The sequence below is a fragment of the Salmo salar genome, chromosome ssa02 (genome assembly GCF_905237065.1).
Source record: "Salmo salar chromosome ssa02, Ssal_v3.1, whole genome shotgun sequence".
NCBI classification, from domain to species: Eukaryota; Metazoa; Chordata; class Actinopteri; order Salmoniformes; family Salmonidae; genus Salmo; species Salmo salar.
In genome coordinates, this window is record NC_059443.1 from 23357147 (window position 1) to 23383215 (window position 26069).

At 40.4% G+C, this 26069-nt stretch overlaps 1 protein-coding gene across 1 annotated transcript; it reads left to right on the top strand.

Moving 5' to 3' along the window:
* The first annotated feature begins 318 nt into the window (after nt 1-318).
* LOC106578688 (carcinoembryonic antigen-related cell adhesion molecule 5) lies at nt 319-24221 on the top strand. Its single transcript, XM_045700661.1, has 11 exons — nt 319-500; nt 6124-6278; nt 6542-6862; nt 7603-7887; nt 8346-8612; nt 10838-11113; nt 12751-13005; nt 13349-13466; nt 16271-16314; nt 16813-16856; nt 21402-24221. The coding sequence occupies exons 2-11, from the start codon at nt 6209-6211 to the stop codon at nt 21642-21644; spliced, it is 1923 nt and encodes a 640-aa protein (XP_045556617.1). The 5' UTR covers nt 319-500; nt 6124-6208; the 3' UTR covers nt 21645-24221.
* Nucleotides 24222-26069: the final 1848 nt, after the last annotated feature.

Genomic DNA, 26069 nt, shown 5'->3' on the forward strand with positions numbered 1-26069 from the left:
CCTCGTAACTAGTTACGCCCAGAGAACTTGCCCTAAAGGTGGAAACACCTATTTCTGACCCGATGGTATAAAACATGTGAGTTAAGAATTGACACATCAGTCTAGGTGACCCTGCGCTGCAGCCAAGGTCTGAGTAGTCAGCAACCCCAAAACATAACACAAGGTTGAAGACAAAGGAACCTTTTAACAATCTATGCTATGCATGAATAGCTGTGTCCAAGAGGGTGAATTCAAGCAGGACCACCGAGTTACCAATCTCCAAGGAATCGTGTGTCTACACTGTTTTCATTCACACGCTGGAACCATCTACACGGCTGATTAGCCGTCCTCAGAAGACCCCTTTTCAGAACAAGGGCGAGGAAACAGACCACTAAGAGAAAGGACACTGACATCGTGTGGACAATCAGAGAGTTACACCCGGTAACCACAGGAGTGTCGCCATCAGAGGAGAAGTCGGAACCCGGTCCACGAAGAAACACCCCATCAGAGACCTTCAACACGTAATTACATATTATATTCTGACCCATAAGAGCGGCAGTTCGGGGCAAGGTTAAGGTTAAACTAAGCATAGCTTACAAATGTACCCAAGTGTACCATTTCTCTCGTGCACTCTCTCTTTCTCTCTCTTTTGAAATCCCCATTTTGTGCGAGAGACAGCCCCCCAAAAAATTTGTGGGGGGGGGCACATGGGGAGATTGGCAGAGTCAGGTTGGAGACCTGAGCCAACTCCCCGTGCTTACTGTGGGGAGCGAGTGATCGAGCAAGCACCATGTTATGCTGAGATACGCACTGTGTCGCCAGTGCGCAGCTACAGCTCGGTGCACTCAGTGCAAGCTCCTCACAGTGCCATGCTAGAGTTGGCATTCAGCCAGGAAGGAGTATGCCTGCTCAGCGTTCCTGCTCTCCGGTGCGTCTTCTCGGCCTAGGTTATCCTGCGCCAGCTCTACGCACGGTATCCCCAGTTCGCCAACACAAACCTGTGCAACCTGTCACAACGCCTCGCGCTTGTCGGGCTACGGTGGTTATCCAGCCAGGACGGGTTGTGCCAGCCATAAGCTCCAGATCTCCAGTGTGCCTCCACGGCCCTGTATACCCTGTGCCTCCTCTCCGCACTCGCCCTGAGGTGCGTGTCATCAGCCCGGTGCCACCTGTATCGGTCCCACGCATCAGACCTCCGGTGCGCCTCCACAGCCCAGAACGTCCTGTACCTGCTCCTCACACTCTCCTTCCAGTGCGCTTCCACAGCCCATTACGTCCTGTGCCTCCTCTCCGCACTCGCCCTTAGGTGCGTGTCATCAGCCCGGTGCCACCTGTACCAGTCCCACGCATCAGGCCTCCACAGCCCAGTACGTCCTTTGCCTCCTCCCTGCACTCGACCTGAGGTGCGTGTTACCAGTCTGGCGCCACCTATGCCAGTCCCACGCATCAGACCTCCAATACGCATCAGACCTCCAATGCGCATCCCCAGTCTGGAGCCTCCAGCGACACTCCCCAGTCCAGAGCCTCCAGCGACGCTCCCCAGTCCAGAGCCTCCTCAGACGGCCTGCAGCCCGGAACCTCCTGAGACGGCCTGCAGCCCGGAACCTCCTGAGACGGCCTGCAGCCCGGAACCTCCTGAGACGGCCTGCAGCCCGGAACCTCCTGAGACGGCCTGCAGCCTGGAACCTCCTGAGACGGCCTGCAGCCCGGAACCTCCTGAGACTGCCTGCAGCCCGGAACCTCCTGAGACGGCCTGCAGCCCAGAGTCTTCAGCGGCGGCCTGCAGCCCAGAGTCTTCAGCGGTGGCCTGCAGCCCAGAGTCTTCAGCGGTGGCCTGCAGCCCAGAGTCTTCAGCGGCGGCCTGCAGCCCAGAACCTCCAGTGGCGGCCTGCAGCCCAGAGTCTTCAGCCCAGAACCTCCAGCAATGATCTACAGTCCGGTTCTTTCGACGACGATCCACGGTCCGGTGGTAATAAAGCAGAAGGATCAGCAGGTTGAGCGGGGATTACGCCCCGAACCGGAGCTGCCTCCTCTGCTGGAGGTTAAGGTTATGTGGACTGAATTTGAGCCACGACAAACAGGAGTTGCCCACCCTACCCTTCCTTTTGTTTTTGTTTGTTTTTTGTTTAAGAGCATTCGGAGTCTGCACCTTTGGGGGGGGGGTTACTGTCACGTCCTGACCATAGTAAGAGGTTATTTTCTATGGTAGAGTAGGTCAGGGCGTGACAGGGGGTGTTTTGTGTTTTTCTATGTTTTATATTTCTATGTTTAAGTTCTAGTTTTTCTATTTCTATGTTGTTGTTTTTTGGGTTGATCTCCAACTGGAGGCAGCTGGTCCTCGTTGTCTCTAATTGGAGATCATATTTAAGTAGGGGTTTTTCTTCCTGGGTTTTGTGGGTTATTATATTTTGAGTAGTGTTTGTTTCTCTCTGCGTCACGGTTTGTTGTTTTGTCATTTCAGTTACTTATGTATTGCAAAGTTTCACGGATTAAATAAAATGTGGAACTACAACCACGCTGCACTTTGGTCCGCTCCTTTCGACAGCCGTGACATTTAGTTTGTTAGTAAATAAATAATCAACTCAATTGGTGTGGTACGCACAAACTCGGGTTTGTGCAGATTCCCAGATTATGCGACATTCAGAATGAAACTGTAGAGGAAATGAATTAATTAGCGACTGTTGGACAATCGATCTTCTGATATTCTTTGAGTTCATTTGGGAAATAGAAACTCAGTAATGTCAAAACTTTCCCACAGTGCCCCAGGTTAATGAGTTAATAATTACCTGGTCCATTTAATCACATAATTATAAACAGTTAATCATTTGATGAACAGCAGTCGTCACATTAATCAATACAACGTTACGACAGCAGGTATTAATGTCTGGGCAAAATGTGTACGGGAAGGAATAGCGGCTCGACCACTTTAAGCGTTTCTGAACCGCGCATTCTCTACCACAGAGAAGGGTCTCATATCTGCCGCTATTAATTTTGCTATCGCGGCGTTGATTTCTTTAACCCTACCGTAGTCAGCCGCATATTGTTGCCTGAAGGCTGTGGGGAGTAAGTGGTTGCCGATTGGTTGCCGCTTCGTTTTTTCACCTAGTCCCACCGATTGGCACTTTGGGGTGATGTCGGCGCAAATGAGTAGTCATGTTACTCTCATTGCCACTGGAATAGGCTATCAACAATGAACAGAGCCTACATGTTGTAGAGGTTTTATACACCACTCTTTGGCAATCCCCGTTATAGTTTACAAGGATACCAAAATGTTCCCAGACGGCAGACCTGAATGACACTGGGGAATCTTCGAGTCCTGGCTCGCCAATGCTTGCCATGTTGCTCCTTTGCATTTAGCTAACTGCTAATTCCTTCATAAGCTAATTGCTGCTACGACGGTCTCTCAGCTCTGTTCTCTCTGGAGTGAAATAACTAATGAACGGAGCTGCATACAGCTACGAGACAACTTTATTACTATGTGGATATTTTACCCATGTTAATATATATGCCACTGGTTTATGCAATAATACTTTTTTTTACAATGACATATATATATATATACATTTTCCTAGCTATAATATATGATTAATGTATTGTTCGGTTCGCAGTGCGTACCGAACCTTGCACCGTGGACCCGTACCGTTTCACCTTTAGTATTCAGTCATACCAGACTCCTTGCATTGTGATCAAAATCTTAAATAAAATGTAGATAAAATGTCTTCATAAGTGATACTGCAGCACAACGGAACACATAACCAAACTCCAATGACACTTCAATAAGGAAGCTGCACAGGATTTCCCCTGTCATACAGTGTTACCCTCTACTGGTATAATACTATGCTGATCATAAATAACAATACTGGACTTTGGTGTTGAGATGTTTGACATAACAGTTTGATAATCCATCATTGTTAAAACACAACTTTTCCAACCCTGAATTTGAAAGTGATTATATTTCCCCAGCCCCATCAAACAGTGTCAGGTTTAGGCTGTCGAAATAGAAGATTGTACCTTTAGATCAGTAGAGGCTGCTGAGGGGAGGACGGCTCATAATAATGTCTGGAATGGAGTCAATAGAATGGTATCAAACACATCAAACACGTGATTTTCATGTGGTTGATACCACTTCATTGACTCTATTCCAGCCATTATTATGAGCGTCTTCCCCTCAGCAGCCTCCGCTGCTTTAGATAGAAAATAGGTTAGTTTGAGATGCTTCCTCAGTAGGAGGGACTAAATATCCTATAACTGAACACCACCATCAGGAGCCAATATTGTTTAATTTATTTTTAATTGATGATGGCCGTTGCCTCCTGACAGATTTCTCCCCCCAATTTCTGTGCTATATTAGTTTCATTAATTAATACCTTCTGTTGACTGTGACATATTATACATACAATAATATAATATACATCCAGTACATTACATACAGTATAATGTATATAAAATATACATTATTGACAAATACTTATAGAAATGTCATTAATATCAGGCATCATAGCATGGGAAAGAAACTGTGCATTAGTGACTTTGAAGTTGAACATTTGTGAAAATGGAATACTGAAAATGTTTATTTTTTGTAATAAAGGGAACTCTAAAAGAGATCCACAGCTGAACAACAATTTATTTATGTCCATTGCACTTTTCTCTGCTTACTTCTCCTTCAATTGTCAATTTTCAATTGTCCCTCTTAAAAGGAGCAATCTGCAGAATAGAACTTACAAATGCCTCATGAGCTTAGTTCAACTGTCATACCCCATCAGAACCCAAAATATAAGCTTGCTTTACTCCATTGTTTATAAACAAAGTAAATGTAAACAAACACTCAAAACATGGTTAAAACTATACTTTTGATATCATTGTTTTATAACAATAGAATATGTTTCTGAAGACTTCAACATTAATGTGGATGCTACCATGAATACGGATATTCATGAATGAATCGTGAATAATGACGAGTGAGAAAGTTCCAGAGGCATAAATATCATTCCCCCCTGAAAAAACGCTAACCTCCCCAGTTATTGGTAATGGGCGGAGGTTAGCATATTTTGAGGGCATGATCTTTGTCTGTGCATCTGTATTTTTCTCACTGATGATTATCCGTAATCATGATAGTAGCTACATTAATGTAGAAGTATTTAGAAACCTATTCTATTCTTATTTACAATAAAAATTAATCAAAAATGACAGAATACATTATTTACCATTCATTTCTATTGGGCACAACATAATCCAAAACACAACCAAAACAAACTGCAAATGCATCCAACAAGTTTGTGAAGTCACAAGCTTGATGTAGTCATTGCGTGCTAGCAATATGGTATTAAATACTAAACGTTTGACTAAATTTTTGAATTTGTCCAAATACTGACATCATCAAATGGGGGATTTACATACATAAAGTGCTTTCATTTCTAAACGGTAAAACAGGTATGTATGAAAACAATGTCAAATAAAAGGTGGCATTCGGTAGCTTACTGTCGCCTCATATAAAACATTTGAACTCAAATCCAAAATGCTGGAGTAAAGACCCAAATGAAAAGTTTTAGCTTCACTGTCCACATAAATATGTAGGGGAGTGTAACTAACCTAGATGAACATATTACACCACCACCATCAGAAGTCAGTATTGCTTCATGTATTTTTAATTGACAACAGCCAGTGCCTCCTGACAGATCCCCCTCTACTTTTATGTCACATTACTGTTGACTGTGTCATTTTTCTTTGTATAAATAGCTATCTACTCTTTAATGGTTACACAAATACATTTTACAGTACAGTGCCCTTATAATCTTGTAATTGTTCCTATAATTATACACTGAACTTACATTGTAGCCTATTTAGGGTTATGGTTAGGCCTATAGGTTATGTTTAGGGATTAGGGTTAAGTTTACTGCTGTAAATTGTAACTCACTGTAATAATGAGTAATTACAATACGTATTACACTACATGAATAGTTACACCGTTTTAAGGATCCTTACTGTAATGTAGTGTTACCTACATTTGTTTGTAAAGCTTCTTTAACCATCACCAGGCAATTTCTGATTCTATTTCACCAATAATAATAACTACCTTGAGATGTTTCATCAAGTTGTATGTGAATCTAATAGGTAATATCAGTCAATGGTTTAACCATTTTGAAGGTGGGAGGACTTCGTACTCTACAACTGGGTGTGTTCTACTGGAACTAAATTCTGCTCACACACAGGCTGCTGCTGCACATGCAGGATGTCCTACAGACGGATGCTTCGAATGGATTCTCCCCGTATATGTTATCTTTATTTACTGGCTGTTATAGGTAAGAGGGAGTCATTTGAATGACTTTTTCTGCCCCATGAAATTATAAATGTGTGTTGTCATTGTTGACTGTGTGCCCTATTTCATGGAATGGAAATTAAATTATGGTAAATTCAGCTCAATCAGCCTGTTTAGAATGTAACCTGGTGAGAAGAAACACTGCCAATTTTGGCCCATTCAACTCGACCTATGCATTTCATGTTCTTTGGAAATATGTGTATGTAACTCACATATTGTTACTCAAACCTGTTCTTGCCTCCCTAGGGTCTTGTTATGGAGCAGGTGTGTTACCAGACGGGCTCCTACTTGGGAAGGTTGGAGGGAATGTGACATTTAACAGAGCATCAGACCAGCCATTTCTAACATTACAAATGAGAGTTAATAGTACACCTATGTTCAACTATGTCAGCAGTTCTGACACTTTCAAGCCTGAAGATGGATACAGAGACAGAATCAATCTGGACAGATTGTCAGGATCCGTGGAGCTCATGAATCTTGTTCTGACTGACAGTGGACAATACACAGTGACCATTATAACAACTGCAGCAGTATCAGTGGAGGAAAACACCAAACTGGAAGTGTATGGTAAGATGTTTTGTATTCTACTTTTATCAGTCAATACTTTCCCTTCCATGTTCTAGCTTGAGGTTTCACATCATCAGTCCAAATACATCACTGTAAGGCTGGACTGCAGAAACATTACAAAGCCTTACCTATACCATACTACTATACCATAACACTGACAGACGATATTTAGTAAATGGGTTTGAAGTAAAAAGCACATTTCCTGTTGCCAAATCTCAGACATATATATGGCGGATACGTTGATTAGGCTACTCTTTGCTCCTACTTTTGCATTAGTAGGTGTTTCTCAAATTCAATGATTTCACTCAGTGTGAACCATTACTTCTGTCCATCTCTTCCCATTCCCAATGTTGTATATTACTATGCGTTGTATAATACTTGTGTATGATGGTGTTGAAAAAGGCCAAATCTGTTACATTTACATTCATTAATGTACTTCTCAGAAATGTATATGGTCAGCTTGTGATGGCGTACTTGGTTCCCAAGTTATGATAACTGCTTTGTTGCAAATTTGTTTGAGGTATGGAGCAGTTAGGTCCTGCTGGTTCCAAATCTATTTGTTATTAATACCACTGTTGAGCTCTTCTGAATGACACTTACAGGTATTTTTAGGTGTTCTAATCTGCTGTGTTGATGGAAATGTGTCTTACTGAAGCCAAGCCAAGTGTAATGTATGGTTTAGATTACTGTAAATAGTCTACTAAGGAAAGATACAATTGTTTTTGTGTTTTAACCCACAGAGCCAGTCGCCAACGTGACAATAACGCTGAACAACACTGACATATTAGTAGAGTTCAACAACTCTGTCAGTCTGTCTTGCTCCTCCTCTGGCACCTCCCTCTCTTACCGCTGGCTGAATGCCAGCTCTGAGGTCACAGCCGGGGATGGAGTTCAGTTTGGTGATGGCAACAGCACTTTCACCATAGTCAGAGTGACCCGGTATGACCAGGGACCGTTCAGCTGTATTGTGTCCAACCCTGTCAGCAGTGACATCAACAGACAGAATCTAACCCTCACTATCAGCTGTGAGTCTCTAACCTGCCTGTCTAACTCTTCTTAGTTCACTGCATGTGGACAAAGCCATTTATGTAACCTTTGTTTACCTTTCACAATTCATATGGTCATCTTCATAGCGCTTCCTGCAGTGCCTGTCTGATACTGTAAACGTAATATTTTTTGAAATAACAAGACTCATATTAATAATCCACTATATTCTGGTATTATGTCGTTAATTTATCATGCTTTGGCACATTGTTATCTTTCTGTGGCTTTCATTTCTACCTAATCAGGCCCGCCTACTGTATGTTTTGGGTGTCTGATTAATGGTAATGTAAAACCTAAACAAGATAAATGCATTTTGTGTTGACATTTGTTAGGTGGGTCATTTCAACATGGTATCAATACTCTAGAGCACTACTGTACATCCCTTTTGGTTGAATTGCCTTCATTAATGCTGGTGTTAAACATGGATCATTCATTGCAGATGGTCCAGAAAACACAGCAATGAAGGTGATCCCATCAGATGTACATTATGAAACAGGATCAAACCTCAATTTGTCCTGCTCAGCTAAGTCCAGTCCTCCTGCCAAGTTTCAGTGGGCTCTGAATGGAACACTGCTGTCCAATAAGGGACCAGAACTCAGTCTGGAGAACATTCAGGCCAGTCAGAGTGGTAGCTACAGCTGCTGGGCCCATAACACCAGAACCCTGAGGTACCAGACCTCTGAGCCCACTGACATCACTGTGCTGGGTAAGTGGTAGAGAGGTGATGGAGAGAGTCATGGGATGAGAGAGACAGACTGGTTCTTAGGGAGTCAAGGTGCTTGAGTACACATTTTTCCTTTTCCTTCCATTTTATACAAACATTTGGATGGGTAGCCTTCTTGTGTGTAGAAGAGAAGATTGTCCCTTTCAACAGAGACAGTGTCTACGACATATGACAATAGAGCTCTCTGAGTAGCGTGTGAGACAAAGCACATAGCGTTGGACTATTAGCTGGTACTGTACTGTATACTGTACAGGGGTTATTCCATGTTATTTGTTGTCAAGTTGAGGTTTGTGCTCAAGGCCTATCCAAGGTGTTTGAGTACACCTTTTCCTTTTCCTTCCATTTTGTAAAAGTGTTTGGATGGGAAACCTTCTCCTGTATGTAGCAGAGAAGTCCCTTCTAACAGAGACTGGGTGATCAACACTTTGGATGAGAGCTCTGAGTGGCACATGAGACAAAGCAGATGACATTGGACTATTAACTGATACTGTACTGAATGCTGTTATGGGTTATTCCATGCAGTGTTGGTTGCTGTGGTTGTGAACATTTTCTATAGGAGCATTGCATGTTGTAGCTGGTCAATGCTCTGTCATGCTGTTAGGAAAAAAAAAAAAAACATGATCATCCCTTTGTTACCATTCAATGGCCTGAATAGTGTCCAAATACTGAGAAGGATGAACATATACAGTGCCTATAGAAATCTACACCTCCTTGAACTTTTTTCACATAAAAATACATCCTACAGATCTACACAACCTAGTCCACTCTTTATAGAAACGTTTTAAAAGAAAAACGAAAAAAAGGAAATATCATAATTGGATAAGTCTCCACCCCACCACTTCGTCAAAGCACCTTTGACAACCATTACAGCTGTGAATAATTTTCATTAAGATTCTACCAACTTTGCACAACTCTTAGGACAACATATATCTATCGTTTTTTTTCAGAATTGCTCAAGCTCATTACATTTGGTTGGGAATCATAGATGGACAGCAATATTCAAACCTTGTCTCTGATTTTGAAGCAGATTTAAGTCAGGACGGAGACTAGAGCACTCAGAAACACTCAACACCTCTTGGAAAGCCATTCTGGTGTGTATTTGGCATAAAGAATATTGTCTCGCTGGTAGAATCTTAATGAAAATGATTCACAGCTGCAATGGCTGCCAATGCTGCATCCACCAAGTGTTAACTCGGGGGTTGGAGACTAATCCAATTATGATATTTCTGTAAAAAATCATAATTCATTTTTAGATGGAAAAAGTACAAGGGGGTGTAGTTCTTCTATAGGCCCTGTATGGGCAGAATGAAAGAGATCTTGGTATAGCTTTGACAGCTCTTCCGCATTGCACTTTTAGCCTTAAACTTCTTCAGGATCAGTGGGTTCCCCACAGGACGGTTGAGCTAACGTAGGCTAATGCGATTAGCATGAGGTTGTAAGTAACAAGAACATTTCCCGGGACATAGACATATCTGATATTGGCAGAAAGCTTAAATTCTTGTTAATCGAACTGCACTGTCCAATTTACAGTGGGTATTACAGTGAAATAATACCATGCTATTGTTTGAGGAGAGTGCACAGTTATGAACTTGAAAAGTTATTAATAAACAAACTAGGCACATTTGGGCAGTTTTGATACATTTTGAACAGAAATACAATGGTTCATTGGATCGGTCTAAAACTTTTCCCATACACTGCTGCCATCTAGTGGCCAAAATTACATTATGGCCTTTCTCTTGCATTTCAAAGATGATGGTACAAAAAAAATACAAAAACAGTTGTTTTTTCTTTGTATTTTCTTTTACTAGATCTAATGTGTTATACTCTCCAACATTCATTTCACATTTCCACAAACTTCAAAGTGTTTCCTTTCAAATGGTATTAAGAATATGCATATCCTTGCTTCAATGCCTGAGCTACAGGCAGTTAGATTTGGGTATGTCATTTTAGGCGAAAATTGTAAAAAAGGATCAGATCCTATCATTTATTCACATTTGTCAGATACTGTACCATGTGCAGGCCTACTTTCTTTATCATACACAAACTTTACAGTGTTGCATGTCATTGTTCATATCACGTGTGTTCATCATGTCTGCAGGAAACTGTTACTGTTTGACAAGATAATATATTATCTACATTATAATCTAAACTAAAATCTGTATTATCATACCAACCTATCTGATTCATATGACCATTATCTTTCACAGAACTAATATCTGGCGCTATCATTACAACTTCCCAAAACCCTCCAATCCTCGAGGGCAGTTCTGTCTCCTTAACCTGTGATGCTTCTGGCTCCATCATCACCAGAGAGTGGATGAAGGATGGTCAGCTTCTGTCTGCTGGTGGCAACCTAATCATCTCTGAGGATAAGAGAGTGCTGTCCATAAACCCTGTGAAGAGAACAGACAGTGGAGAATACCTGTGTAGACTCAGCAACCCATTCAGCATCGCTGATGCTAAACACGGTCTCATTGTAAACTGTAAGTAGGCCTGCTCTGCTATAAGCCTGGGGTTACAATTACTGTGTTTAAACAGGTTTTTTTGCATTAAAATGTGACAGACACAGTGTGAATGCTGGATATGCAAGACATTACAGAGTAATTGGATATAAACGGTGTTTATAAACTGCGTTTATTTTCAGCGAACTTGACATGTGTAATTATTTGTATGAACATAACAAGATTCAACAACTGAGACATAAACTCTACAAGTTCCACAGACATGTGACTAACAGAAATGGAATAATGTGTCTCTGAACAAAGGGGGGGTCAAAATCAAAAGTAACAGTCAGTATCTGGTGTGGCCACCAGCTGCGTTAAGTACTGCAGTGCATTTCCTCCTCATGGACCACACCAGATTTGCCAGTTCTTGTTGTGAGATGTTACCCCACTTTTCCACCAAGGCACCTGCAAGTTCCCGGACATTTCTGGGGGAATTGCCCTAGCCCTCACCCTCTGATCCAACACGTCCCAGACATGCTTAATGGGATTGAGATCCGGGCTCTTCGCTGGCAATTGCAGAACACTGACATTCCTGTCTTGCAGGAAATCACGCACAGAACGAGCAGTATGGCTGTTGGCATTGTCATGCTGGAGGATCATGTCAGGATGAGCCTGCAGGATGGGTACCACATGAGGGAGGAGGATGTCTTCCCTGTAAAGCACAGCGTTGAGATTGCCTGCTATGACAACAAGCTCAGTCCGATAATGCTGTGACACACCGCCCCAGACCATGACGGACCCTCCACCTCCAAATCGATCCCGCTCCAGAGTACAGGCCTCAGTGTAACGCTCATTCCTTTGACGATTAACGCGAATCCGACCATCACCCCCGGTCAGACATAACCGCGACTCATCAGTGAAGAGCACTTTTTGCCAGTCCTGTCTGGCCCAGCGACGGTGGGGATGTGCCCATAGGAGACATTGTTGCCGGTGATGTCTGGTGAGGACCTGCCTTACAACAGGTCTACAAGCCCTCAGTCCAGCCTCTCTAAGCCTATTGCGGACACTCTGAGCACTGATGGAGGGATTGTCCGTTCCTGGTGTATCTCGGGCAGTTGTTTTTGCCATCTTTTACCTGTCCTGTAAGTGTGATGTTCGGATGTAGCGATCCTGTGCAGGTGTTGTTACACATGGTCTGCCACTGCGAGGATGATCAGCTGTCCGTCCTGCCTGTAGAGCTGTCTTAGGCGTCTCACAGTACGGACATTGCAACTTATTGTCCTGGCCACATCTGCAGTCCTCATGCCTCCTTGCAGAATGCCTAAGGCACGTTCACACAGATGAGCCTAAGACAGATGAGCCTCTTTAGTGTCCTAAGTTTTCATAACTGTGAACTTAATTGCCTACCGTCTGTAAGCTGTTAGTGTCTTAACGATCGTTCCACAGGTGCATGTTCATTAATTGTTTATGGGTCATTGAACAATCATGGGAAACAGTGTTTAAACCCTTTACAATGAAGATCTGTGAAGTTATCTTTGAAAGACAGGGTCCTGAAAAAGGGACATTTATTTTTTTGCTGAGTTTATATAACAGTTTGAGTGTGTAACTTCAAACTGATTACCAACTAACAAACACATGGCTACCTCTCATTGGAACTGGTGATCTCTGTGTTACAGATGGACCTGATGGTATGGAAATCAAGGGTCCAACTGAAATAGAAGTAGGACAGAAGTTTACATTGACCTGCTCTGCTGACTCCAACCCGCCTGCTAGTTACATCTGGATGCACAATGAGACAGAGATACCAGGACATTCACCTGAGTTCACTAAAGAGAAGAGTGAATACTCTGACAGTGGGAATTACAACTGTACAGCAACAAATGATGTCATTGGAATTAAAACATCTGTGGTCCATAAACTGTCAGTAAAAGGTAAAGTTAGTAGAAGTTTTAAAGACAATATGAACATAGTTGATAATTATGGATCTCCAACTTGCATCACATACAGTTGGCTATGTGGCTACAGGTATGTAAATATGTAACCTGCATAGTGATATATATTTCGATATCTGCTGCTGATATGCTGTGTGAGAATGTTCCATTTAGAAAACTTGATGCAAGATGATTCATTTGTATTAGTTTAGCATTTCATGCCTTTAGTTGTGTTTGTTGTGTTGTCATTGTCACCTAGATGCACTGTAATGTGCAGGACTGCTTGTTCACTGTGTGTAGCCTTTCTCTCAGCTCTGTATGGCTGTCTCTCTGGTCTCTGCAGCGGAGGGCTCTCTAACTCCAGGTCTGTCTGCTGGTGCCATTGCTGGGATTGTGATTGGAGTATTGCTGGTTGTGGGAGTGGCAGTTGGTGTTGCAGTCTACTTCATGAAGAAAAAAGGGTGAGTAAAAAAAAATACATTTTGTTGTAAGATCACTTTTCATTCTGAAATGAGACAGTTTGAAATCAGATTATTTTATTTAGTAATAAATAAAGAATGACGTTATATATCAACTTTTCGCATGAAAAGGTTTTATTGTGGAATCCATTTCACTGAAGTATATCACTTACTGTCTCCCACACCAACAGCCTGAATTGTGGGTCTGTGAATTCTTACTATCTGTCCCACATATCCTTGCTCTGTATGGCATCTTTGTCTTAAATTGATTGAGTTAGCTTTGAAATAGCTTTCATAGCTCAATGCTGATTTGTCAGACAACCAAATACTTAAAGTTCTTTAAGATACAGGACAGTAAACCAATGAAGTCTCATTTGTTTGTTGCTCAATTCTCTGTAGTATCACCCACCTGTAAATCAGTTGGTCTATTGCATAAAGCATTTGGTAACTAACCTAAGGGTCGAATCTGAGGTGGATAGTGAGGAACATTTTTGAAACAGAGTATAACAGTAGTATACATGCGCATTGAAAAACAACACAGGCCCAATAGTATCTGAAAGAGAATCAATTCTAAATGACACTGCAATTTTCTATGTGGTTAATGGTTTACTAGTCACAACCCACAGAGGGAAATCACAACTGTATTCAGTTTAAAAAGTATTAGCTTTGTGACATATCTCCCTGCCCTTTGACCCTCAGGTTTATGTGTCTCTCTGACCAATAACTGAAACTAAAAAAGATTCCTAACAAACTTTAACTCATGGAACTTATAAGGTTGGAGGCCATGGAGAGAGATTTCTAAAGTTGGGTAGTCAATTATGAATTCCTAAGTTGTCACCATTTGTTTAGAGACCATTTAGTGTGATAGAGCCCTATCATAAGTTGTCTCTGTGTTTTAACTCCAAGGTATGGCTTTTCAAGTAACCAAACACACAATTCTGGAATCAGATATCCAATCATGACTTATAATAAGAGAGGGTTTCAAAATAAATAGTAATAAACAATGTGTGAAGGCTGTGGAAATGTCAATTGAAGGGCAGTTGACCATTTCCTATACGTCATTATAAACGGATAACAACCAAAGTATTGTGCCGCCGCGTGAAGACGAGATATATAGAGTATACTGTAGTTTACCTCTATGGGCTAGGCGGGACGAATTCGTCCCACCTACGTAACAGCCACTTGAAGCCTGTGGCGCGATTTTCAAAACCTTAAAAATCCTATTACTTCAATTTCTCAAACATATGACTATTTTACAGCTATTTAAAGACAAGACTCTCGTTAATCTAACCACACTGTCCGATTTCAAAAAGGCTTTACAACGAAAGCAAAACATTAGATTATGTCAGCAGAGTACCAAGCCAGAAATAATCAGACACCCATTTTTCAAGCTAGCATATAATGTCACCAAAACCCAGAAGACAGCTAAGTGCAGCACTCACCTTTGATGATCTTCATCAGATGACAACCCTAGGACATTATGTTATACAATACATGCATGTTTTGTTCAATCAAGTTCATATTTATATCAAAAAACAGCTTTTTACATTAGCATGTGACGTTCAGAACTAGCATACCCCCCGCAAACTTCCGGGGAATTCGCTAACATTTTACTAGATTACTCACGATAAACGTTCACAAAAAGCATAACAATTATTTTAAGAATTATAGATACAGACCTCCTCTATGCACTCGATATGTCCGATTTTAAAATAGCTTTTTGGTGAAAGCACATTTTGCAATATTCTAAGTACATAGCCCAGGCATCACAGGCTAGCTATTTAGACACACGGCAAGTTTAGCACTCACCATAATCATATTTACTATTATAAAAGTTTGATTACCTTTTGTTGTCTTCGTCAGAATGCACTCCCAGGACTGCTACTTCAATAACAAATGTTGGTTTGGTCCAAAATAATCCATCGTTATATCCGAATAGCGGCGTTTTGTTCGTGCGTTCCAGACACTATCCGAAATGGTAAAGAAGGGTCGTGCGCATGGCGCAATTCGTGACCAAAAAATTCTAAATATTCCATTACCGTACTTCGAAGCATGTCAACCGCTGTTTAAAATAAATTTTTACGCCATTTTTCTCGTGAGAAAGCGATAATATTCCGACAGGGAATCTCCTTTTCGGCAAACAGAGGAAAAAAATCACAAAGGCGGGGGCGGTCGGGTCACGCGCCTAAGCCCAGAGTCCCTTGATCGGCCACTTGAGAAAGGCGATAATGTGTTTCAGCCTGGGGCTGGGATGACGACATTCTGTTTTTTCCCGGGCTCTGAGCGCCTATGGACGACGTTGGAAGTGTCACGTTAGAGCAGAGATCCTTAGTAAAAGATAGAGATGGAAAAGAAGTTCAAGAAATGGTCAGACAGGCCACTTCCTGTAAAGGAATCTCTCAGGTTTTGACCTGCCATTTGAGTTCTGTTATACTCACAGACACCATTCAAACAGTTTTAGAAACTTTAGGGTGTTTTCTATCCATATGTAATAAGTATATGCATATTCTAGTTACTGGGTAGGAGTGGTAACCAGATTAAATCGGGTATGTTTTTTATCCAGCCGTGTCAATACTGCCCCCTAGCCCTAACAGCTTAACAGTAAAATGAGTTTATAATCATATTGACCCTCCTTGTATTTGGCTGGCAGGGCTTTTTGTCAGTGGTTGTTATGAACAAATATAATTGTACTGAATTTGTTGGCAGTTCATAACGCACTTGTCTCATCTAAATTGGGCCTAAATGTGTCTCTGCAAATAACAATAATAATTTCCCCAAAATACTGACTGTTTCCTAACTTACATTAGTTTCTTCAAGAAGGAATCCTCCATTGAAATGAGTGTTGGCAACAGTAAGTATGAGCTCTGTGTCTCACATACATTCATTGATTTAGTAAATAATGTATATGCCCACTTAATGACCTTCTGATCTCCATCCACTTCTGCTCTGTCTACTACCACTAGTAGTAAATGGATCTCCATATGTCTACACACACAACGTTGTTTCCACATCATTTCAATGAAATTACGTTGAACCAACATGGAATATATGTTGAATTGACGTCTGTGCCCAGTTGGTCTGTTCCCAGCTCTCTAAATACTTAATCTCCTCTGTCTACGTGGGCAAGCAATTTCTCGGGTCCTGTTCACCATAACTTTCTACACAGACACACAAAATATAAACTAACGATGACCTGCTAATGTGAAGCTTCATGCCTGTAATCTAAGGCAATACTTTCAATGAAGGTGTGTGTATAGACAATCAAAGTTGATCGCTGCTTCAGGATTGTGAAGCCTATATACTGTAAACTACAGTCCCATCTCTAACTGCTGTTTGTGTGTCATCTCAGCAGGTAAAAGCTCTGCTAATGGACGGGGACCAGGAGGAAACCAGGTACTACGAACTGTCATGTCATGCATTTAACTGTCATGTATTTCTGTTTTCATAGCTTCCATAGTACATTTGTTTATCTGAAATGGATGCAGGCTAATATGTAATACCAGTGTATACTACATCCATTATTGACAATATTGACATACTGCAGGTGCACAGATAAGCGACTGGCCTGCTTATATTCCTTTGATTCTGCCATTTTGAGTAGAAGAGCTGCACATTGAGCTACCTGTACTGTATTATAGCTTGTCTGGCTATCAGAGATCCTGATCAGAATAGTAAATATCAGCGTTGTGTAAGACTGAAGAGAATACTGTAATGACTCTTTTATCTGTATATATCAACGATGTCGCTCTTGCTGCGGGTGATTCCCTGATCCACCTCTAAGCAGACGACACCATTCTGTATACATCTGGCCCTTCTTTGGACACTGTGTTAACAAACCTCCAAACGAGCTTCAATGCCATACAACACTCCTTCCGTGGCCTCCAACTGCTCTTAAATGCAAGTAAAACTAAATGCATGCTCTCCAACCGATCGCTGCCCGCACCCGCCCGCCCGACTAGCATCACTACTCTCGATGGTTCTGACTTAGATTATGTGGACAACTACAAATACATATTCGTCGCCAGACCCACTGGCTCCAGGTCATCTATAAGTCTTTGCTAGGTAAAGCGCCGCCTTATCTCAGCTCACTGGTCACGATAACAACACCCACCCGTAACACGCGCTCCAGCAGGTATATCTCACTGGTCATCCCCAATGCCAACACCTCCTTTGGCCGCCTTTCCTTCCAGTTCTCTGCTGCCAATGACTGGAACGAATTGCAAAAATTGCTGAAGCTGGAGACTTATATTTCCCTCGCTAACTTTAAGAATATGTTTTTGTTTCAGTCTCCATCTCCACTAACTGAAGCTAATTGTATGGATTTTTTCCCTAATAATAATGTAAAATTAACATCTGCACAGAAAGACTCATGTGAAGTCCAAATTACAGAGGAGGAACTTCTTGATGCAATTAAAGCCTTTATTAAGGCTGGAAAAACTCCAGGGCTGGATGGCATACCAGTGGAAGTATAAGAAACTTTTTTTGATATTCTCAGAGGATCATTATTAGCATGTTTTAACCACTCCTATATAAATGGTAGATTATCAGACACGCAACAAGAAGGTCTGATATCATTATTACTGAAACAGGACCCAAGTGGTGTATATAAAGATCCAGTCCATTTAAAATAGTGGAGGCCTCTTACACTTCAGTGTTGTGATGCAAAATTCCTAGCAAAATGCTTGGCAGTTACAATTAAAAAAGTATTGTCAGATATTATTCATCCTAATCAGACAGGTTTTTTACATGGACGATACATTGGAGATAATATAAGACAAGTACTGGAAACAGTAGAGTACTATGATATATCGGGGACATCAGGCCTGGTTTTCATATCTGATTTTGAAAAGGCTTTTGATAAAGTACAACTGGAGTTTATATCTAAATGCCTAGAAAATTTCAATTTTGGGGAATCTTTTATAAAATGGGTTAAAGTTATGTATAGTAACCCTAGGTGTAAAATAGTAAATAATGGCTACATCTCAGAAAGTTTTAAACTATCTAGAGGAGTAAAACAAGGTTGTCCAAAATCGGCATATCTATTTATTATTGCCATCGAAATGTTAGCTGTTAAAATTAGATCCAACAATAATATTTAGGGATTAGAAATCTGTGGTTTAAAATCTAAGGTGTCATTGTACGCTGATGATTCATGTTTTCTTTTAAAACCACAATTAGAATCTCTCCACGGCCTCATAGAGGATCTAGATACTTTTGCTATCCTCTCTGGATTAAAACCAAATTATGATAAGTGATATTATTATGATATTACGTATTGGATCACAAAAAAATGCTAATTTTACATTACCGTGTAATTTACCAATTAAATGGTCTGAAGGAGGTGTGGACATACTCGGTATACAAATCCCAAAAGAAAGAAATGATCTCACTCCAATAAATGTTTATAGAAAGTTAGCAAAAATAGATAAGATCTTGCTACCATGGAAAGGAAAATACCTGTCTATTTGTGGAAAAATCACCCTGATAAACTCTTTAATCATATCACAGTTTACCTATTTGCTTATGGTTTTGCCTACACCTGCTTTTTAAATTATATGAACAAAAAATATTCAATTTTATTTGGAATGGCAAGCCAGACAAAATTAAAAAGGCCTATTTATATAATGAACATGAATTCGGAGGGCAGAAATTATTAAATATTAAAGCATTAGACCTCTCACTAAAGGCATCAGTCATACAAAAGTTATACTTAAATCCAAACTTGTTCTCTAGTAAATTGGTAGGAATGTCTCATCCTATGTTCAAGAATGGCCTTTTTCCCTTTATTCAGATTACAACTGCTCACTTTTGGTTGTTTGAAAAGGAAATAATCTCCCAAATATCATTATTTTTTAAACAAGCTTTAGAAAGTTGGTTGCAATTTCAGTTTAATCCACCTGAAAAGACAGAACAAATAATACAACAAATATTGTGGTTAAACTCAAATATACTAATTGATATAAAAAAAACGTATTCCTGGAAGAAATGTTTAAAAAATGTATAATTTTTGTGAATGATATAAATAGGACTGGTGGAGTTATGTCACACATACAGCTAACACAGACATGGAAATGTCTGCTCTACAACCAATTAATTGCAGCATTACCACAAAAATGGAAGAGGCAAGTAGAAGGGGAAAAAAGTAAGGAACTTGTATGTCGGCCCTGCATTAAAGAACATAAATGGTTAAAGTAAAGTGTGATAAATAAAAACGTATAACAATTTCATTTAAGGACCAAAAACTGACATCTGTGCCATATAAATTGCAAAATAGTTGGGAAGAGATTTCCGATGTACCCATTCCATGGCGCATGGTTTATGAATTGATACGCAAAACAATGCAGGGTTCAAAACTTCGAATTTTTCAATTTAAATTACTATACAAAATTCTTGCAACCAATAGAATGTTATATATATGGCGGATACAATCTTCCCAGCTCTGCAGATTTTGCTGTGAGGAGGCAGAGTCATTAGATCATTTATTTTGGTATTGTCCATATGTAGCTTGATTTTGGTCACAGGTCCAGGAATGGCTGAAGAATTGCAATATTTGCCTAGAACTAACGCTGCTGATAGCAATACTGGGTGATTTGAAAAGCAATAGTCAATCAATCAATAATATAATAATTATTTTAGTAAGAAAAAATATTTGTAATTTACGATCTGTAGAAGCTATGAGAATAGAAAGGTTCAGTACTTTTGTGAAGCATCACAGCACAGGTGAAAAATATATGGCAAATAGAAATCCAAAATGGATGGTGTTAAGATATAGATGGCAGGGGTTGACTGGAGCTGAAGGGTGGGACTAATAACAAGATAACCAATGTGAAACATACAGGGTCTGTAAAATGTATATATGTTTCGACATTTTGTGAAATAGCATAGTTACAAATAGAAATCAAACTGGTTGGACATCAGAAATAGAGTAAGGACTAAAACAAACAAAATATAACTATTGTAAAATAGATTGTGTCTGTAAAATGTGTATAAGATGTATAAACTGAAGATAGAAGCCTAAGTTTTATTGTTTATTAGTTTAGGGGAATAATAAAGGTATATTCTAAAAAAAGTATGTATATCTATATAGGTATGTGTATGTATATTTGTGTATATGTATGCATATGTGTATGTACGTGTATGTATATGGATATATATATATTTACCCCAAAAATATATGGGGGATTGGAAATGATGCAAACAATTACATTGAAGGAAGAAACAATCTTTCCACAATATTAAGCTGATCCACCCCTAGATTTTCTATTTTTTTAATAATAAAAAAAAGCAACAGTCTGGCCTTTGACCAGGTTTATAACCTCATGTCATTATTGTGATGAGTACACTTCCAGGCAGGGGCAGTATGCGTGGACTGTTTACTGTAAGGCTGAGGGACTTTGCTCCAGGAAGATAATATTTTATTGAGCTTACACACCTTTTATTGTGAAGTATTTAAAATAGATACAACGGTTTCCTCGGCCACTCAGTTAAGACAAATGTATTTCTGTCATGTGCCACGAGTACTAATGTGTCCATTTGGCTACAATTTATTCTCCCTGAAACTCAACCGAAAGAAATAAGAAAGATATGTGGAACTGTCTTTGTAATCAACAACACTGACCTCTTTAAAGATAACAATAGAAACACGCCAACCTGTTCATAATGAACTAGTCTGGTAACTGGTTCACTAGCTTTGTGACACACCTTCACTCCTGGCATACAAGGCTAGTAACGACCACACAGTTTGAGATGATGTAACAAGCTCCCTGCCCTCAAGAATTTGTACACGAAATAACCAAAAGCAAGTTGACTGAACTAACTCTGTTTGTAATTTTCCACCGCTCTGGTGCTTATAGCTCTAGATGTCAGGCAATATTTTTGTTTTCTTGTCAGGTCATGGTCAGGACTTCACTAGGACATGTCTCTCCTCTCTCCTCCTAGGAGCTGAACTATGCAGACATCACGCAATTCCAGAAGAGGGACGGTGGGTCAGTTCAGCTGGGGAACCTGGGTACTTCCTCCACAGAGTATGCTCAGGTCCGAGTCAACAACCGGCCTGGTCAGCCTGCCAAACCGCCCACCTACGAAGCCCACCAATCCCAGCATCCCCAGGTGAAAAAGCCTGTCCTTAAGCCTGCCCCCGATGCTGCATCCACCATCTACTCAGACGTTCGAAGGAACTGAACACGCCTCCCTGTCAATCATCTGGACCAGTTGGGGTCAGTCAGGGCGACCAGGCCTGTTCAGACATGGTCAATGAAGCCCCACAACCTTCTCTTTGTCTATGTGCCAACAAAACTTTTATTCTAATACTTTATCCTTTATTAGGCCTTACAGATCCTTGAACAAACTAAAATGTCAGTTAACCCTTTAGCCATTATCAATTCATTGGGTGTTCATCTGTTTTATAATTTGTACTCAACTAATAGTAAATGTCATAATAGATCATCAGATCATGATGGATAGTGAATATTTGTATAGACAGAAAATATACAGCTACATACATAATGTGCCATTAACCCTCTAGAGCGGGGATCAACTAGATTCAGCCACGGGCCGCAAGAAGCCCAAACAGATATAATGTTTGACTAAAACACAATCATTTCAAACCTTGCTTACATCTGTATACAATCATGTGTCTCTATTATGTGTGGGAATACTTGGGAACAGATTTCTTAAAGTGAAATTACTTGGAGCTGATTTCCTGGTGTTTTTCCAGTCTTTTATGTCCACCAATGAAGAAAATAATAAAAATAAGAAATTAGCTTGGGGGGCCAACTAAGACCACCCATGGGCCACCCTACTAAACTAACACATGGAATTGTTTTAAGATGGTCATACCAAGGATCATTTTAGATGTTTGATTTTGAATTTTAAGACCCCTTAAAGATAGTTTCTCTTACTGCTATTTTCAGTTCCCATACATACTGTTGAGGTAACTGGAGGCCTATTATACCACAAATTGGGAAAATCATTAGCATGCATCCCATGGTTTAGCAGAATAGCAACATAGAGGAACACCATCTCTCAGGGTGACGTGGGTACCATTGCCCTGGTCATTTGCATTTACCGTTTGTACTGTTAGATATCATAAAAGGGAAATGAAAAAACCCTGTGTGCAGTATGTGTAAAGGATTGATCCTATGTTTGTTTTGTTTATTAGCAATAGATGGCTCTCACAGTTGCTTTGTTTCTCTGGTTATCTTTTTTGAGTGTACAGGATGTACATTCAGGAATTATTTTTATGAATATTTTCCCTATGGCTATTTGATTACAAAAACACCAATAATAATATAGGAATTAAAGATACTATATTACTTATTATTTCTGACTATCTTCTCTGTAAATTGAAAGGTTCAGTACCAGACACATCTATCATAGAACGAGCTGTCTTGTTGTTTGTGGACAACATAGTCCCAACCAGGTAATGGGAAGTTATTAAACACTGCACTACTCCTTTAGCTTTAATAATGAAGCTGTATTTATTATTTGGGACATTTTCTACAATGATGCTTGTACCTCAAACTTATTATCAATAACATATATTACTATTTTTTGTATGTTTAAATTATTAAATTAACGTACAATGTGTGAGAAAGCAGGCTTGACTTACCATGAGATGATGACTATGATCATCTGTATGATTGCCAGCTTTATTCTGGTTTATTGTGGTTCCAATCATATTTGTTTTTTGAGAATTCACCTATGTTTGAGTCATTATGTATTTTGAAGCAAAAATAGAAGTGTCTGTATGCTTAAGAATTGTTTATTTAATGTCAAATGTACTGTACTGTCACGTTGGCATGAAGAGATTCAGGAGACAGACGCAGGAATGTGTAATACTGGGTTTTATTAAGCCCTAATTTACGGCGTGCCGTGTTAAGGGCACGAGGACAAAGACCAAACAAACACGTAACAAAACACACAGGGTAGAAACCCAAAACAAAAGAACGAGGAGTACCTCAAATAAATACACACGCGCACAATGATTAACACACAGGATGAGACCCGTAATCATCTGTGCAATCCACAAGGACATGAAAGCCCAAAATACACAGCACAGGTACTCACACGCACCAACGGACATTGGAACAATTATCGATAAGACCATGGAAACCAAAGGGCACATATATACAAATACTAATCAGTGAGAATACGGGACAGGTGTGCGTGATGAAAGTTCCAGAGGCATCCGTGACATGTACATGATTTAGTGCCATGTCTACTCTCAAACCAAACATTCCGGTCTATCTACTACCAAACAAATCATAGAGTTGTTATTTACTAACACAGGGAAAGGCACAGCATGTGTAATGCTATACTCCAACTTCAAAGGCCCTCTCATTAAACCCTTTCAATATACTTAGTAGTTCATTTACACTCATGAATCCTGTGTGGCTCAGTTGGTAGAGCATGGTGTTTGCAACGCCAGGGTTGTGGGTTCGATTCCCACGGGGGACCAGTACGGAAAAAAATGTATGAAATGAAATGTATGCATTCACTGCTGTAAGTCACTCTGGATAAGAGTGTCTGCTAAATGACTAAAATGTAAATGAATCCATTGGTTCCTATGATGTGAGTGTGTCATTGAAGTTTTACTTTTCCACCTATTGACTGCTACTGTACATGATTATTCTGCATAATGAATTTTAAACTTGTCTGCCTTTAAAAAAAGAGTAAATCAACTATTTATTTTGACATAATTGCGCTTTTATGGAAGAATTCGTTTTTCTGCCAATAAATTATATTTGCTGTAACATGGCCAAAGTGTCTGTATTGGAGTGGCAGGGAATAAGAACATGGGGTTCTGTTTTCAAATTGCTGTGTAGTACAGAAAAAGTACATCTGAGACAAGCTATTTGGGGTTTAAATGGTTTGTACTAAAGAATATATCAGTAACATATTCTCAATTTTAATAATGAACTGTAATGAATGAGGTCCACGTATAATGTTAAAACACTTCTCTCTTTTAACAATGTCATATTTTTGTAACGTCCTAGTTGAATATTTTAAAGCACGTCTCTCTTTTAAAGGGCAATTCCTCCACTGTTCAGTCTTATATTCATTATCTCCAGCACCAAACAAATGTCAACATATGTGAAAATCCATGAAAGGTCCTGAAAAATTATTCTTTGTGACATCACTAAGGAGGATTAAAAGTAAAAAAAAGCATCTTATATGGTGAGCTACCGAGTGACTAGGACAGGCAAGCCCCATACTGTTGTGGAGGACTTAATTCTTCCTGCTTGCGTGGATATCGCTGGGACAATGCTGGGGGAAAGGGACAAAAAAACTATACAGACAATGCCTCCATCAAACAACACTGTTTCACGACACATCAGTGACATGATAGAAGATGTTTTGAAACAATTAAAAGCCAGTGAATTTTATGCGTTACAGCTGGATGAGTCAACAGACATGGCAGGCCTGGCACAGCTCCTGGTATATGTCCGTTAGGTTTATGGTGGGTCAATTAAGGAAGGCATCCTCTTGTGCAAACCACTAGAAACCAGGACAACAGGAGATTATATTTTTAAAGTACTGGACAGCTTTGTGACATCAAATGTACTTTGGTGGTCAAGATGTGTTGGTATCTGTACTGATGCCGCAAAAGCCATGACAGGGAGACATTGTGGAGTGGTAACACGCATGCAAGCAGTTGCTCCCGACGCCACTTGGATACACTGCAGCATCCACCGAGAGGCTCTTGCTGCCAAGGGAATGCCTGACAGCTTGAAAGATGTTTTCGACACTGAAATGTGAAAATGGTTAACTTTGTTAAAGCAAGGCCCCTGAACTCTTGTGTATTTTCTGCACTCTGCAGTGATATGGGCAGCGACCATGTAACGCTTTTACAACATACAGAAGTGCGCTGGTTATCAAGGTGCAAAGTATTGACACTTTTTTTTATTGAGAGACGAGCTTAAAGTTTTCTTTATTGACCATCATTTTCCCTTGTCTGACCACTTGCATGATGACGAGTTTCTTCCACGACTGGCCTATCTGGGTGATGTTTTTTCTCGCCTGAATGATCTGAATATAGGATTACAGGGACTCTCAGGGACAACTATATTCAATGTGTGGGACAAAATTGAGGCTATGATTAAGAAGTTGGAGCTCTTCTCTGTCTGCATTAACAAGGACAACACACGGGTCTTTCCATCATTGTATCACGTTTTAAGGTACGACCCAGATGCAGACAGGGTTGAAGAAACAAAAGTGTATTCCTACAACAGGGGCAGGCAAACAACAGGTCAAGCCAGGCAGGGGTCAATAATCCAGAGATGGCGTAAAGGTACAGGATGGCAGACAGGCTCAGGGTCAAGTCAGGCAGAGGTTAGTAATCCGGAGTAGTAGGGGGACTGTACAGGACAACAGGCATGCTCAGGGTCAGGGCAGGCAGAACAGTCAACCGGGAAAACAAGAAAACAAGGGCAAGACACAGGCAGGAGCAGGGGAACAAAACGCTGGTAGGTTCTACGAACAAAACTAACTGGCAACAGACAAACAGAGAACACAGGTATAAATGCACAGGGTATAATGGGGAAGATGAGCGACACCTGGAGGGGGTGGAGACAAGAACAAAGACAGGTGAAACAGATCAGGGAG